Source organism: Rhopilema esculentum, chromosome 16, assembly GCF_057945365.1.
Source record: "Rhopilema esculentum isolate cy_ngs chromosome 16, ASM5794536v1, whole genome shotgun sequence".
In the NCBI taxonomy this organism is placed as follows: domain Eukaryota; kingdom Metazoa; phylum Cnidaria; class Scyphozoa; order Rhizostomeae; family Rhizostomatidae; genus Rhopilema; species Rhopilema esculentum.
In genome coordinates this window covers 13,777,636-13,794,610 of record NC_142830.1, presented here as the reverse complement: position 1 = coordinate 13,794,610, position 16,975 = coordinate 13,777,636, and the positions used below count along the sequence as shown (strand labels likewise).

Sequence of the window (16,975 nt, the reverse complement as noted above, 5' to 3'; positions counted from 1 at the left end):
AAACGAATATGATTTTTTCAAATGTTTTTACGGGCTGATCGTTGTATCTTGGTAAAGCCAGGATGCATCGTATGACTGACTTAGACGGAATCTCGCTCCAATTTACCAAAGCAAATTCCCAAATCACCGCTACGTGTATTCCCTTTCAGAGTAAAACCGCTGAGCAGCACCTTGGCTCCTTCATAGAGGCTCTTGGTAAATATTTTAGCAGGATTTCAGGTGATGACGTCATCAAAGAATCGGTCAAGCAGCTCTCACCTTGTATTGTTCAGCTGGTTGTTGAAGAAAGATTGAAAAGGTACAGCCTAAATATCCATGCATAAATATACACATATGTTTTTATTTGTGATATTTAAAATATGTGGCTTCTTCCCCATGTTTTTTATTCTTTAAAAGGCGAGCGTCAATTTTTCATACCTTCTGTTTTTAAATTTTACAATTCTTGTGAAAAACCATGCATGTTTTACACCACGTTTATATAATATCATTTGCAAAATTTCCCTTTTCTAAACGCTTTCCTCTAATCTCATTTAGCCTGCCCGTTCCAATCGATGTTGAATTGGAATCAAGTAAAAGTTTGTCTTTAGAAGGAAATATGGAGCAATCTTGGCTTGAAATCCCAAAACAATTGGTATGTCTCTTGAATATGCTTTACTTGTTACTTTATATCTCTTAATGTAATATCAACGTTTTTTTACTTTGTTTGACGATCGTTTTGGCCATTAGGTTTTCACGGCCCCTTCATCCTTATAGCATTTTCAACGCATTCACCTTAGGCCTGTCTCTCTCACGTTTCCGAATTTTCCGAATAGAAAAAGCCCAACTCTTGTCACTTTTATCTTGTCACTTTTATTTGCACTCGGATTTGTAGTAATTTGGTAAGCCTCTGTTACCGCGAAATTTGAAAAAATTGCGAAACAGCAAAAACTCATCGTACTACAAAACATTTCTCACTATACGACACTGAATATTTTGCTAATTAGCCATCATTTAAACTTTGTTTATACTCAACACCTTTTTCGTGCTATTTTCAAAGAAATTTTATTCATTGTTAGTTCGCGCTTATCCAATTTCAAAAACGATTTCTCGTTAACTTCCTTCTTGCTTTCTCTTTATTTCTTCTTGCACATGATCCAAGGGTCGACCAATAATTGCTACATGAGTTTGCCAGACGTCTTTATAAGCCATTCCCTTTCTGTTGCTTGATTATGATAGTAAACATGTATGTTCAACTTACATTTAACCCAATTATAGGTGGCTAAATTGCTGAATCAAATCTACACGTGCGTGCAAGAGAAATACGAAGAAAACGTGAATCAGGATCTGCTTGACGTATTTTCACCTTTACTCGTAAGTGTTTGAACTCGTGAGAATTATTATCGTTCGTTATTTACTTTTTGAATTTAAGATGGTAGTTAAATTGAAGCTAATCGAATATCACGGACATGATAAATTGAATAATCTTATTGTGTCGTTTCAGACTATTTGTTCAAAATTTAAAAATTCTAAAAATAGATTTTTGTGACGTCATCACTTATCCACTCTTTTTTGAATGTGCATTATCTACAAACACGAAAGTTATTCAAAGCTATTTCGATCCACAACTGGGTATATATACTTCCTAGCGTAGAGTTTTCGATCTATGTTCTGACGTTTTAAACTCTGAAGAGTGTCAGACGAAAAGCTTAAGTTTACTAAATGTTTCCTTTTTTCAAAGCCATTTACAAGTTATTCATTTTTATCTCAGATTCTTTCCAAAATTATTTCACTTTGAATCAGAAGTCGCCCTTTTAAGTCACAGAATGCTATCTTACTTAAGCGACAATACTGAACACTGCTCCAGTATTAGCAAGCACGCACACAGACTAAAGCATGCTCGATAACTAAAGCTTATCTTAATATGATCTCTTCCAATTTTAGATAGCTGGGATTTCGTGTGAAAACAGTGTAGTGCGATCTCGTGCGGCTGGGTTCTGGAACATGTATTTTGGTGAAGTAACTGGCCTTGTTTACTCAAAAGAGTTAAGGTAATGCCAAAATAAGGATTAACAATTTTTTTTGAGTCACAAACGAGTAATTTAGCGTAAACATAGAAAATTATGCAATACAAGGATTACGACATGGTTTCCAGATCGTAGAAAACCTTGATTTCTAAAGATGAAAACACTTAGAAATGGAAGTACTTTTGTAAGAAGTTAGGGAGAGAAACGATAAAATAATTTTCCCCAAGACTCTTCGTTTTTACCTATTTACACTAAATTGTTTACTTCTGTTACCCTGCTTAATATAAAAACTTTTAATTAATGTTTATTTTTCATTCAGTGAGTAAATAGACAGTTTTTTACACATAAAACAGGCACTGCCAAAAGAATTGCCAGAATGTAATTCCCGAATGCCGAAATGCAATTCCCAAATGTAATTCCCATATGAAATGTCCTTTATTATTTTTATTCTCCTTTCAGAGCTATTCTGAGTCAAATGAAAACAAGAATTCCCTTGACCATAAATGGTTTGCAGGTAAGAATCCCTTGTGGTTTGCCATGGAATACAAAGGCATATCAACAAAGCAAGCCAATTTCTTGGAACACCGACAGCATTTTTGTCATTCACACATCAGCAGTTCCATTCTTCACTTCCAAAAAACCTTGGATTATTCTCTATAAGAATTATTCACTATTTAAACGTAACCTGCAGTTTTGAAACTAAGATGGTTTCGTTGCGATTGTTTTGGTGGTAAGGGGGTAACATAGCTATTTATCTAGGTGTGATATCAAAATAGACGAAGAAATGAATGCTTGGTTGTTGCATTGTGGAACATAGAAAGCACTAAGTCTATAGTTTCTTCTCAAAATTACCTTCACTTGGTGGATTTTTCAAAACATCCTTCATGCTAGTTTTTCAATCTGGTTTTTATAACTTTAAAATTTATTCACCTTATCAGGCCAATAGTTTTAGTTGTAGAATTTGAATGATCTTTCCTGCCATTTCTCGTTCCTCTTTTATCTATACTTCACTTCTTTCCTAAACCAATCTCCCCACCTTTTGCATACACCTCTGAGTTGACTTCTCATGATTTTTTTCCAGGGCACCGATCCAGTTGCTATTCCAGAGGTAAGATTTTTTCCTTGTTTTATTTTACTTATCATTGATGAAAGCTTTTTTTATTTCCGTCTGGTGTACGACGTCCTAATCCTACTTGTCAACACATTTGCCAATTATATAAACTCAATATTTCAAGCAATCTCTCACCAATGCTTAATGCAGTTAGGCTTTTCCATAGTATTATTTTTCCATGTCGATAGTTTTGTATTCGTTTTGCTTTGTTACTAATAGTATTTGATGAATCAATTAAATTTTAAAAGGTGTGTCAATATTATTTTAGCATTTATATTCTGCTTTTTCGTGCTTTCCTTAAATTTCATTGCACGAAAAGCCTATTCTTTCGGTACTGTAGCCCTTACTAAATTTTGTGGAAAATCAACACAAAATCTTCACAGTTTTTATGGTGTTTCCCCTCTCTAATCACAATGCTCTTTAATATTTTATCAATCTTCCATGATTGTCAGTGACAATCTTACTAAGATTCGATGCATAAAACACTTTCTTTGAAGGAATCAACAATTGAATGGGGGAATGAGGAAGAGAGTTAAGCAAGAGAATTAATAACTTGGGGATATAGTTAGATTCAGGGGGTGGTCAATTTTTGGACATGAATATTGTAGTGCTCTACCTCCGGCTAAGATTGAAGACTTCTTTCTCCATTTCAAAGGTTTTACGATTCAAATACCTATTTTTCAACCAAAATAAGTTCCTATCGTCAACGCTCCAAAATCTAACGATAATTTTTATGCCATCACTGAAAAAGCCTGTTTTTTTCATCGCAGTTTAACTCACTTTTTAGCAAAGTATTTGACAAACCATGTTCATTTGAAGCCTTTCAGTCTGCTAGTTGTTTGCCAATTTAAACAGCGCAGATACGAGGCCAGCTTGGAGTTGGCTATGCCTCTCTCTGTCAGGTTAAAAAAGATATGATATCTCAAACTAAGAAAACCCTTAAATGACTGTTATTTGATAATTTAGCGAGATCAACATGGTGTCGAATTTAAAACCTCTGGGATGGATTCATAGTCCTCAACACCCACTTTGGTGAAAAATAGATTTCCTATTTTGTTCCACGTTTATATATGCAGTAATTGAATGACATGTTTGTTAGGAAGTGTTTTAATAATATTTTGAAGCATTTTAAAGAATCGCCAAGAGATGTAATTTATCATATTTTTCTCATAGTCTGATGAAGCAGCCCAGCTACCTGATTCAACTGATATTACCAATTCGCCAAACATCAGGAAGACTTTGGCTGTTAACCTTCGGTCTCCCCATAAAATTCACGGCAGTTTCCTGCAAAAGGCACTTTCTGCTGATCGCGTGCCTCAAAGCCCTTCTCCTAGAAAGGTTAACGAAATTTAATCTCAGTTTTTCAACCTCTCCTTTGCTAATACCATTTTGTCATTTATTGTCATCTTATAATTGTTGATGTTATAATTTTTTTTCTGTTCTTTATGTGTTGTTTACTATTTGGTGAATGCTTTAAATTGATAATAAATTTAAAGTTTCAAATACAAATTTTTCTTATATAAGAATATTGTTTAGAAGGATATCGAGACCAACATCTGCCAAATTTCTGTCAACCTGCCAAAATCTAAGGATTAATTGAAAATAATAACCAACTTAAACTGAACCAAAGTATTTATCTGCGTTTTCCTCGCCATTTCGAAACTTCAATCATATACTTTCTAATGCTAAAAGCTGGAAAAAATAATATATTATTTCGATCGAAAATATTGCTCATTTTATTGCTTCTATATGGATATAATGTAAAGCATATATTGATGTTTGAAATTATTAATCTGAAAATAAATTTATTCAAAAAATAGTACAGAAACCGCTTTTGTCATGTTCTATAAACTAGTCCTTTTTTAAACTTCAAAAAATTTATTCATTTCTTATTTCCTATTGACAAAATGCAAACAGCAAGATTTAATTCGATTCCTTCCTTGTGATGGCCATTGTTGTTATAATATAATTCATTACATTTGCAGAGAATCGTAGACAAGTCCCCGAAGAGTGAACCCCGAATAAAAGCAGTCAGAAGAAAACTTGCGAGTTCACTCGACCATGATAATTCGGTGGGTGTAGTTGTTGCTAAGGAAATTGTGATTTATTGAAATGGGGTGGGTGGGTGCAGAATTATTTTAAAGGATTTCAAAGCAAGACGCTACACCGATATCTGAACTTTATTATTAATATCCTTGGAATGCTATTTCAAAATTTCACAACGTCACAAGAAGGGGTGTCATAGTAGGGGTACAAAACTCACCATCATCGTCCTGTCAGAAATTTTTACGTTTTGTCGAATAAAACAAAAGTTAAATTCCTGCTATTTTTGAAGATTTCTATTTAAAGAGGTCGGAGATCAAATTTTTAATTTTTTTTGTGAGTCGCATAATTTGTTTAATTGGACAGAGCTTTTTCACTATCTTGATAAACCATACCGAAATCAGACACGCCCATCTGTCGAGATTCTAATTTGATAAGCCCCCCGCTCTCGAGTATCTCCCTGCCCTAAAGTAATTCTTGTGAAATAGGCCCCCGCCCTCGAATAAGCCCCCATTGGCTGTGGTATTGCCTCCACAGCAGTAGGTTCCTCTCAATATCTGCATTTTTAAGCTTACTAGCCACCTCAAATAAAATAAGAAAATTTGCCCTGATAACACTTTTCGCTGCTGCTTAATAATACCTTCGAATAACCCCCCTCCCCCCTCAAACAAGCCCCACTTCGAAAGTATTTTTGCGAAATAAGCCCCCGGGGGGCTAATTCGATTGTGACGTCCCCTGTAATAGACATCTTATTGTGCAATTGGCTCAATTAACTACTGTTGTGCTGAATTTTTACATTTTCATGTTTTGCTCATCAACTTATTGTTTTTCTTATTTTTGTAGAATGAGTTTGTTCCCATTGCTCCTTCCCCGAAAAAACGGCGTATTTTGACCGAACACCAGAAAGACATGTTGAGAAGCAAGAGGTAAGATTTTTACTGTTTAATTAGAAACAATTTTTACCCTGCTCTTCAAATTTTTATCATGATATCTTTAAAGTTTTTTCTTTATAATTTTTTCTTTTTTTAAAGTTTTACTCTTTTTCATTCTACTATCTTTATCTTCTAATTTTGTTAATTTTTGCAGCGATGTACCCACATTGTACAATATGCTTGATCAAACGACACAGGAGGCTATTTTCTCTGAAGATACCCAGTAGGTTTCCTTGATATTTGATTTGTCTAATTCCATTCAAATTGTATAAACTGCTTATATTAACTTCACACAGCAGTTGAATCAACAATGGAAACTATTAAAGTTGTCTAGTTATGATTCTCTGATTAAATTCGTCTTGGTTCTTTCCAGGAACATTTTTGCAATGGCAGCCATGAATCTTGAAACAACCCAAAATCACCAAACTGACACGACATTAGTTGTAATTTTTTTACTAAATCGTCTTATTCCATATATCTTACTATTTGACAAAAATTGACATAAAGATCTCAAGTTATTTAATTTGACTTTTTCTTCTCTATATTTGCAATTATGTAAAATTCACAATTATCATTTGTATTTTTTTCAAACTACACGTATGTTCTTCCTTCTGTGGTGATTTTCTTAATTACATTTGAAAGCTACTCTGCCGAAAAACGCTTTGTCCTCCAGCGTCGTATTTCAATGGTCAATGGTCAAGAATTCTCTCATACTTCTACATCCCTTCTAATTATTACAAAGTTTTTGTTATTTTTTTAATCCTGTTTTGTTGGTTTTAAGGTGCACAATGGACTTCCCTCTCATATCGTCCGGCAAAATTGACCCAGCCTGTCATGCGGAAAGACGCGGATCCCACTCGAATGACGCAGCAGTCACTTTCGAGAAAGAAGCAACTGCAGACGACCCATCTGTTCATATAGTTGTCAGCCCAAATGAACCTGATGTAATGGAAGTTGCCTCCCCGCATAGCAGTTGCGGAGGATCTCGAACCAAAAGCAATTCGCCAGTGTGTGATATTGAGGTTTTTGCAAAATGTCCCAAGGGTGACAAAGAAGTGTCCCATGGCTCTCAAAGAAGCCCTTGTGATATGAAGGAAACAACAGGACGCGGCGATTCCAGCGCACCAAAGGCGAGAAAATCAATAAAAAAGTCATTGGAAATGGTGGCGAATGGGACATGCTCTGACGATTCGCTCTCACGTCTCAATGAGACCGGAAAAGGGCTTGAGAGTTCACAACCAGATGATGATAATGACGTCATACCTTCATCCTACACCCCATATCATGAATCCTCACTAGAAAAAAGTATGCCTTTGGAGTCTATAGCACGTCTTGTTACGTCTGTGGCATCATCTTCAAATTTGATAGTCGATGATGCCAATCCGGAAAGTTCCGCAGCTGTATCAAGCAGCGAAAACTCAGCCGAGCCGTCTAGTCTGAAAGCTAACAAAACAAATGCTGAAGGCGAGACAAAACATTGTGAGGAACCGGACTCAGAAACACCGGATTTGATCCCTTGCACACAACCGGAAAATGAACCGTTGCCGGTATTGAAAGGTGTCACATTGTTAACTCCGAGGCGGTCTTTAAGAAAGAGTAGAAAATCGCAGCCCATTGCCTGGCAGAAAATGAGAGATGAGAACATTTCTGAAGCAAAAAACAATGGTTCAAATAAAGTCTCATCGACGAGAAGAAAATCTAGGAATGTCCGGACTAGTTTTAAGGAAACAGAACAGGACAACAGGTCAGATAAGATATTGTCTGGCATTAGCGTCGATATAAATAGTGAAGGTGGAGGTTCTTCGGAAGCTGAAGCCAGTTGTCAGAGCAAGAAAGAAAAAGTTTCTAATCAAAGCAAAAACGAAGAAGTTTCCAGCCAAAGGAAGAGCGAAAAGGATTCTAGTCAAAACAAGCACAAAGATGTCTCTAGCCAAAGCAAGAACGAAGAGGTTTCTAGTCAAAACAAGGATGAAGAAGTTTCTATTCAAAGCAAAAACGAAGAAGTTTCTAGCCAAAGCAAGAAAGAAGAAGTTTCTATTCAAAACAAAAACGAAGAAGTTTCTTATGAAAACAAAGACGAAGAGGTGTCTGATCAAAGCAAGAACGAGGAGGTTTCTTATGAAAACAAAGACGAAGAGGTTTCTGATCAAAGCAAGAACGAGGAGGTTTCTATTCAAAACAAGGACGAAACAGTAGCAGCAGATGAGGGTTCAACACCAGCTAGACCTGAAAGAACAAAAGAAATGGCGCCAGAAAAGAGCCTTGATCTTTGTCCTGCCAAAGGAGATTTCGCTGGCACTAGGCCTAATGAAAAGAAAGCGAGTAAAAGGAACCATAGAAAACGCTCTGTGATTTCAATTTTGCTGGACAGTGCTAAAGGTTTCTTGGGAAAACAGGACAAAAACGAAACTGGACAGGAAGATAAAAATGGAGACAAATCAGTGGTTCATGTTGATCTAAGCGAGGAAAATGGAGTTTCGCAAGATAATGGAATGAGTTCAACTGAAATGAGTGAAAATTTTACTGAAGAAATTATTTTAGTTAATGACACAGCCGAGAGTGAAAATGAAAATTCAACTAAAAGGGATAAAACTACTGCAGAAGTAGTTCCAATCAGGGACACAACTGAGAAGAATATTGAAAGCAAGGATGATTCGGTTACTCAAAGCTCTGAAGACTCGAATTCAATCATTGGAACAGGTGTGTTTTCGGAGGGAGGAAAGATATTGCCTGCTCGTAACACAGCAAGGAAGTCAATTGCCAAGAAGGAGAAGCGCCATGGAGCCGATAAATTGCCATTGAAAGAGTTCAGTATCGTGGCAAAGACGTATTTACAAGATCTAAACGCATCGATTGAAGATTCAATCGATTTAGCAAGTTTGAGCAAGTTATACAAAGCACGTGCAGACAAAGGGTCAAGTACTGATCAATCCAAAGTTGGGTTCGGTGAAAATGAGAAAGAAAGAAATGACAAAATGGATATTAAGGATACAGACAAGCTTGGGTGCCAGGAAAATGAAACCGTTGGCACAACTGAGCCCGAGGGACAAATTATAAGCCAACCAAAGTATTGCAATGACAAGGATGTTGGATTACATATTGTTGCCCTTTCACCCACAAAGTCATCAAATAAAGATCAAGGAATGATTGAGTATGACTTAACACCGACTTTTCCAAGAACTAGGAAAAGGAAACGGAAGCTGAAAAGTGACAAAATGAATTCGATAATTGCTGAAAAAGTATCACATACTTCTGATGGTTCCGAAGACCCCAAGGAGACATCCGAGGACCAAAAAGACTTGACAATGACGTCAGACTCGTTCAAAGTAATTGAAAGTATAGCAATGGAGGTGACAGAGGCGGGTGTCTTAGAAAAAAACACAGAATTAAACCGAGAAAGAAAAGAGACGAAGTCGACTAAGCAACAAGAGATAAAGCCATCATCACCAAAAATCAAGTTTTCCCATGGCCTTGGTTCAACTCATCCCTCATCATCAAGGAGTAATTGCGAAGGTCGATCTCCGATAAGTGGAATCTTAAAGATGGCTGTGAAGAAAAGCATGGAGTCATCCCCCTCCGGAAAGGTAATCTTGAAACCCACCTTCAATCATTCTATTGTTTATGCTTTGCTTATGTACTTTATTTGTTTATCTTTTCGCAGTTAATACTCTTTTCGTTTTGCTGTTCAAGACAGGACGTCGTGTTCATGGCGTCCTTAGGTCTTTTTCTGCTTTAGTCTTCTAAGTTATTAATGTTTTGAATTTGAAATTGTTAAAAATTATTCCAATTTAACCTGTTTTCACAATTTCATGTAAACTAATGTTTTTTCGAAGTTTTGTCTTTTTGCGAACCTGGTAAACAAAATTATGAATCAGAATTGTAAAAAATTTTCAGAGAAAAACGTGAAGAAAGATGAAAGCAAGGTGATTTTAGTAATAATTGAAACTTAAATGGCTGAAAGCGTACTTTTAATAACAATTCAATAATGTATCGTCTATGTACGTATCATGTATTGAACTCACCTTTGCCCTACCTTTTACGATCAACCCACCCCCCCCCCCTTTTCCCTGGAGCAAAATACTTTGTATGCTTAACTGATATAAGTCAAACTTGACGAGCACGTTCTCCTGCTAAAATTTTTATTTGATTTTCCCATAGAACCGACGGGTATCTTTTGCAATTCCACTTGAAGATAAGCGATGGGCTGATAACGAAAGACGAGCAAGTGATCTAGCGGTGCCATTTCCAAAAACAAGCGAGAAAAACGGAGGTACCAAGATGCCGAGACAGGCGACGCCTAAAAGATTTACTGCAATTCAAAAGAAGGTATTTAATAATAATAATAATAGAAATATTTATACAGGGTAAAGCCTTTTCAGTGCCAAAGGCACTGTTATCAATAAGGGCCCTGTTCTAATTATAAATATTTACATGGTTAAAAATGAAAAGTAATTACAAGTTAAAAATGAAAAGTTAAAAAATGAAAGTAATAAAGGGTAAAGATCGTTTTTAGTGGAACTGAAGTAAACTAGTTGCTGTGGAAATGTTCTTTCAATCGATTCTTGAATTGAAGAATCGATGTTAATTGGCGGATGTCAATTGGGATGTCGTTGAAGCACAAAGGGCCTTGGAAACGAAATGACTTTTTCGCAGCCTCGGTCCTGACATTTGGAAGGCGGAGGGTGGATAAACTTCCTCTTGTGTTATAATTGTGGTCCATTTTCTGGATATATGATGCAAGATTTGGGCTGACAGTTTCTTGCAGGCATTTAAAGATCTGTATCGCTGCCTTGAATTTCTTATGATCTTGAATGCTCATGAGCCTACATTCTTTGCTGTCCTTTGGCTGTTCGTGGATGATCTTAATTGCGCTCCTTTGCAATCGTTCATATTTGTTCACCATCGTGTCAGACACTACGAGCACAGGAGTTGAACAATATAATATTTATGGGAAAACAAAAGCTTTGTAGACTGATTCAGCTGCAAAAGTTGATAGCGAATGTCTCATTTTCTTCAAGAGCCTTAATCCAACAGCCACGTTCTTTGAGATTTCGAGATGCGCGTTCTCCTTTTTTACTTTAGCCAAGAGAAATATGTTTTATGCGCGCTTCCATTGCACTCAGCAAAATTTGGACTTTTTAAAAAGCATTGAATTTGGAAGGTGGGAAAATTGTTGACATTAGATGCTTTTTTAAAACATGGACAACAACATAACTTGGTAAGGTCTAATGCTAAACATCATTTGCACTCCAATTTTCCAACATTCCATACTCCATGTTTCAAAGTAGCCCGAAGCTTGACATGTTCCTAGTTTCGTTACGATACACTAACCGTTGCATTATTTAAGGGTTGCCTTTTTCGTCTTTGTTTCAATATTGCTATTCTGCCATCCCTACATTCAAAGGCATTTTTAGAAAAAATTATTTTTCTTTTGCAGTCACGAAGCAAATTGTATTTGTATCAAATTACGTACTAGATCAAGGCAATTTGCAAGATCCCATTTGCAATTTTCATTATAGAATATTATAAGAAAATTTTGTTTCGTTGGTTACAAATTTATATCTTTGGTTCCTTTCGCTTTATATGCTGGTAACAAATATATGTCTTTTGTTTTTCTTTGTGTTTAGTCTGAATAAAGAACCCCGGGAACAAAAATTGGTTTTAAGCTAGGATATTGCATGTGTAAAATATAAATTTGATGATTTATATAATCAAAAGTCATATTACAAACATTTTCAATCATCTTCTACAGCTTTCGTCTCCAAAGATCGCCAGACAAGACGACACCCAGGCCATTTTCCCTGATTTAATCAAATGTCGCACCGTCATCGAGAAGATTCTGCCGTCCATCACTTCGATGAGTTGGTCACGCGGCGCCGGTAATTTCTTCAGGTCGCAAAACATTCGAACCATAGGCGATCTTTGTGCCCTGTCCGAATCGCAAATCGAGTCACTGCCGATTCGTTCCCCCAAAGTCTGCGTTTGTAAAACAGCGTTGAGTAGATTTCTCAAACAGCAAGAAAAGCAAATGGCCACCCATACTACGGTTTCGAAATCAGGTAAGCAAAACTGTTTGTGTCTTTCAAAGTCTTCAAGTTCAGTCTTCACTGCATGTGGCCGAAAACAACGTAAGGAAACTCTGGATTCAAGGAAATCCGGCTTTATTTAAAGGAACTCCGGTTTATTTAAGTCAACTCCGGATTCATTTAAGGGAACTCAGGTTTTATTTCTCCGGATTTATTTCTCCGGATTTATTTCTCCGGATTTATTTTAAGGAACTCAGGTTTTATTTCAAGGAACTCAGGTTTCATTTCAAGGAACTCCGGTTTACTTAAGGGAACTCTGGATTACCTTGATACTTAAATGAAATTAAGTCACCAACGCAACTTGCAATCTTTCAAAGAGAAAGATGCACTTTTTGGTAAAAAATCAGTTGCAGCTTCTCCATTTAGCATCTTAGGAAAAAGTTTTTGAAAATGTTTTTGTGATTTCTTGAATATTTTCACAAAAAGAACCAAAAAAAACTCTCAACATTTTCTGAAAATGCAAACTGCAAAATGTTAAATAGAGATATTTTATTCCGGTCGTTATGTCCGGCTGATTTACCGCACTGTCTCATTCTCATGTTCGGTTCAAAATGATCTTTTTCCCTAAGAACCTCACTGGTCTTAGCATCTTCTAAAAAAGGTTCAGACCCTAAACTCTTAAATTTTTCAATGTGCTTTTTAAAATTGGAGAATTTAAACCAGGCAATATAATGGAATTTTCAAAATTCCCAAACATTTCTTGTTTTTAGAGACAATTGATAATTTTATTTTAACAGAACAACCAGGTGTGTTCCTTTTTGAAATATGTGCACCTAAGATTTTTATAGGAAAATGTTGCAGAAATGCGAAAATTCGGAAGCGAGCGCCTAGTGGGTAATGTAGAGCCCCAGTGGAATTTTTCTAAACCTCTTGGGAAATATGAAACCCCTTGAGAAGGTTCTTGAAGTCATAGGTATGCCTAGACAATTTGTTGTATTCTTTCAGGGTCTCCAACGAAAGTGAAATCTCAGATAAAAGAAGAAAACAGTAGAAACGGGGGGTTGAAGAAAGCAGAAGTGAACGAAACACCAACGAAGAAAGGAAGTATGAAAGCGACATTACTGTTTAGAGATATGGAGGAAAATGAAGGAGACCGAGAAAAGGAAGAAGCTGGGAAGGAAGATGATGTCACGGAGAAATTGGACTTTTCTGCTGCAACCTGTGACATAGATGTCCCGGATCATGAGATGGAAGGTAGCAAGGAAATAGTGGATGAAAGCAGTGGTAAAAACGATTGTGATGAGGTTGTTGTTATGGAGGACTCATGTCGACCGGATGATGAAGCTTCTCAGGAAAAATCTACGATGTCTTCTGATATATGTGAAGATATCGGTGATGATGATGAAATGGACGCTGAAAATAACGAGCAGGAAAATGATTTAGGAAACCAAGCCCCAAAAGAAATAAAGATAGACATCACAGAAGGTACTGTTTTGCAATACCCTGATATTGATAGCTCTGGAAGTGAAAATTCGCCCGAATCCGAAGAACTTGGAAAAGAAGAGCATGCGCCAATTTTGGTTCAATCTTCAGATGAAAATACCGACTCTGACAACACGGAGGACGATTCAATCGAGAACTCAAGATTGAATCCAGATTCTAATCATGATAAAAATCCGGATTCAGCTTTGTCAGAGAATCCGGAATCTGAAGCTTTTAAATGCGATGTAACTAGTATTGTGGAACCAATCCAGGAGGTTCACGAAAATCCGGTAGCTGAGGGACCCGAACCTACTAGTCAACCCGTTACGGACAGAAGTTTACAGAGTTGTTCAGACAAAAATGGAACTGCATTTGACAAAGAGGAATCCGGATTAGAAACGGTTGATAAGGATCAAAGTCTAACACGAACTAAGATTGAAATCTTAAAAACTGAGATTGTTATAAATGGTGAGTCGAGCTTCGAGGAATCGACTGGATTACTTAATCGAGAAAAGGATTCTGAAGCTGACACGAAACCTGAAGATTGTTGCCAAATGCTGGATAAAGCTCTAAGTGCCATAAAAAATAACCTTTCTAGGATGTCACTGAAACAGTCTGTTAATATTCACCGAACGTTGTTCGATTTCAACAAGCTGATGCTGGACTCTATAGAGACGAAAATTGATGACAATTCTTAAGAATCGAAAATATTGTAAATAATTTTTCGCAGTGTTTACATTTTGGAAATATCCGATAAGAAGAGTTAATATTAATTTCAAGATATGCAACATGCGATCGTTTCTGTTGGTCGCATTGGAATATAAATGAGACAGAAGCTCGTGTCTATTCCAGCGTTCTTGTAATGCTTAAATTTTTGCGTTTTTTAATATTGTTGTAAATAGCATCTGCCATTTGTGTCTTTATTCTGCCAGTGATAAAGACACGATTGCTTTGTGCTAATCCTTCATTCGATGTTTTGATAATATAAATATATTTAGCCTATAAACGTCTGTTTCCATACTTCTCGCATCAAAAATCGGTTTTTTTCGTATTTTTATTTAATACTTAACTTGACCCGTTTGCGTAAATCTGACATTGATAGATTTTGCTGCTATTGCAAATTATATCGTCAATGTTTTTAAATGTTTGTGAAATTAATTTCAAATTTTATGAATGGATTTGTTGTCATTTTCCTTGAGACGGCCATTGCCCTTCTGTGTGAATGAATAAAAGGTCACTGTAGCAGGCTGCTCGACGGGCTCCAAGGAGTTTTTGCGGCGAAAAGTCGATAGAAATGTAGCAAATATGAAACACCGCAATACGCCGAGAATAAACAACAATAAATACACGTAAATCAGTAAAGGCTAATATTTCGCCCCGGCATACGGGGCTTCATCAGAGCAAAAGTTAACGGGCAAAAAATGTACACATTTAAAAGAGGCGATGGTGGTGTCGGATTGGCTGATGTGGAATGGTGTGAATGCAGCGCAGTGGTAGAGGAGGGAAGGGTGGCGAATGAGAGAGGGTGGGTTGTGGTGGTGGAATGAAAATGTAATGGGGATGAAGTACTATAATATGAAATAATGATAATGTTGCTGTAAGGTTAACAGTCAGTGGTTCTGTTCATGCCGTTCGGTGTGAGAGTGTTTGCCAGGCCAATGAGGTATTGTCCTACTCTCGTGTTTAAATTTTTGAAAATGTTTAGTCAGTCACTGATCTTAAAATTTTATATGCAATAAATATGGAATATAGAAATGCGCTTTGATGAACAATGAACTCGAATTTTCCGTTAACGTCAGCTGCTGTAGCGTTATCATGGGGATCACACTATCTTAAAACCTATCACCCTTACACCCCGAGCATCTCTGTTCCATCATTTGTTCCACAAAGACCACTACGGGTACTCACTTTGTGGCTTCCACAATCATTAAATTTTACAATGGCCTCAGCAGTTTAACCTTCCAAATGAAAAACATGATTTTGGCTCCAGGCAATGCGGCAAATTTCCCCCAATTATCAAAATTATTTACGGAAATAATCAGAAATTTATGAAAACAGCTTGTTAATGTATAAAGCTGAAAGACTTGTTGTACGCCGAAGAACAGCTGTGGCGATGTTCCTCAGCAGTGCATTTTGGGACCGCTATTGTTTTTGTATACGCCGACAATTTGACACAAGAACCAGGAATTCTAGGTTCAGGTTAAATGTTCTTAATTTTACCAAAATTTTAGAGGCTAGACTTATAGACTAGATTTGTGGAGGTATATTTTACTGCAGAACGACACTGGATGTGTAATCCAAGTATATTTTTTAAAGTATCACACCCACCCATAAAGAAGCCTAAGTAAGGACCTTTCTTAGTAAAGAGCTAAATTGCTTTGGAAATGATTAACGTTACAATCTTACCAATTCTTTGACAGAGGAAATTATTCAGAATTGAAAATGCTTTCCAAAATAATTTCTACAGTCTCACCCACGCCTCATCTTATTCTAAATATCTGCTTATTTTTCTACCAAGTTGATGATCGTGCCCTTATCAAGTTGTTCATATAAAAAAGAGTGTGTGAAGAAGTTTTCATTGCAAGGGGAGTTTTCCACATGTTGCTAAACTTAGCTATTTTAGCCCCACACCTGGGCAGTTTAGTAAAACTGGGGAACTACCTCTGGTGTTCAATAAAGTTTTTGACAGTCGATTCCCCTGTATCGTGTAGCCTTTACCTTTGCCTCCCATTCTAACTTGCAATTTTACTAATTTAGAAATTATTTATCATTTGTTGTAGATATACAATCGGACATTCAGCACAAATTACATGTAATAAAACACTTTCCTCGGGTGTTCCTCTCCTTTTAAATCCACACCATGATCCCTGCGTCAGCTGTTTTCTCCCTTTCAAAACTGAACAATCTTCTTCTTCTTCTGCGCCTAAGCCTATGTAGGCCGTGGGTGCGCCCAACCATGCACAGAGCTCCGCTACTTCTCCCTATCCATCGCCATTCTTGATAGTTCTCGCAATCCCTCTCCAGTCCACTCCTTGATGTCGTCTTCCCATTGCCTTCTTGGTCTGCCTCTTTCCCTTGCGCCCTCAACTTTCCCTTGGATCAATGTCTTTGTCATCGCTGTTGGTTTCCAATCTGCTATCATGCAAATTTGCAGAAAAAATCCTGCAAACTTCAATTTAGTAATGTGATTGTGTGACTTGATTTGATGCTTTATTTTGTCGCAAAGCTCCGGGGCAACCGCTGCAATCATTTGGTAACTGTCCTGATTCATTTATTACCCACATGGGCTTCAACAACCTCACTCTTTCTATTAAAATCACTTACTTGTTTTTGTTTATCAACTTCATGGGGGCTTTGGGACTCAAGCCCCAAGGGGCA

General features: G+C 36.8%; 1 protein-coding gene across 2 annotated transcripts in view; it reads left to right on the top strand.

Annotated features, from left to right (window-relative positions):
* Nucleotides 1-15,003, top strand: part of LOC135682426 (uncharacterized) — a 31,222-nt gene extending 16,219 nt beyond the window's left edge. For both annotated transcript variants that reach the window (XM_065197310.2, XM_065197311.2), the window contains exons 22-35: nucleotides 150-298; nucleotides 535-631; nucleotides 1,255-1,350; nucleotides 1,921-2,027; nucleotides 2,463-2,517; nucleotides 3,085-3,111; nucleotides 4,288-4,452; nucleotides 5,100-5,186; nucleotides 6,001-6,083; nucleotides 6,244-6,312; nucleotides 6,871-9,673; nucleotides 10,248-10,415; nucleotides 11,842-12,148; nucleotides 13,121-15,003. In XM_065197310.2, coding sequence (XP_065053382.2) covers nucleotides 150-298; nucleotides 535-631; nucleotides 1,255-1,350; nucleotides 1,921-2,027; nucleotides 2,463-2,517; nucleotides 3,085-3,111; nucleotides 4,288-4,452; nucleotides 5,100-5,186; nucleotides 6,001-6,083; nucleotides 6,244-6,312; nucleotides 6,871-9,673; nucleotides 10,248-10,415; nucleotides 11,842-12,148; nucleotides 13,121-14,295 — 5,388 coding nt within the window. In that variant the 3' untranslated portion in view covers nucleotides 14,296-15,003. The remainder of the gene's footprint in view (nucleotides 1-149; nucleotides 299-534; nucleotides 632-1,254; nucleotides 1,351-1,920; nucleotides 2,028-2,462; nucleotides 2,518-3,084; nucleotides 3,112-4,287; nucleotides 4,453-5,099; nucleotides 5,187-6,000; nucleotides 6,084-6,243; nucleotides 6,313-6,870; nucleotides 9,674-10,247; nucleotides 10,416-11,841; nucleotides 12,149-13,120) is intronic.
* The last annotated feature ends 1,972 nt before the right edge of the window (nucleotides 15,004-16,975 follow it).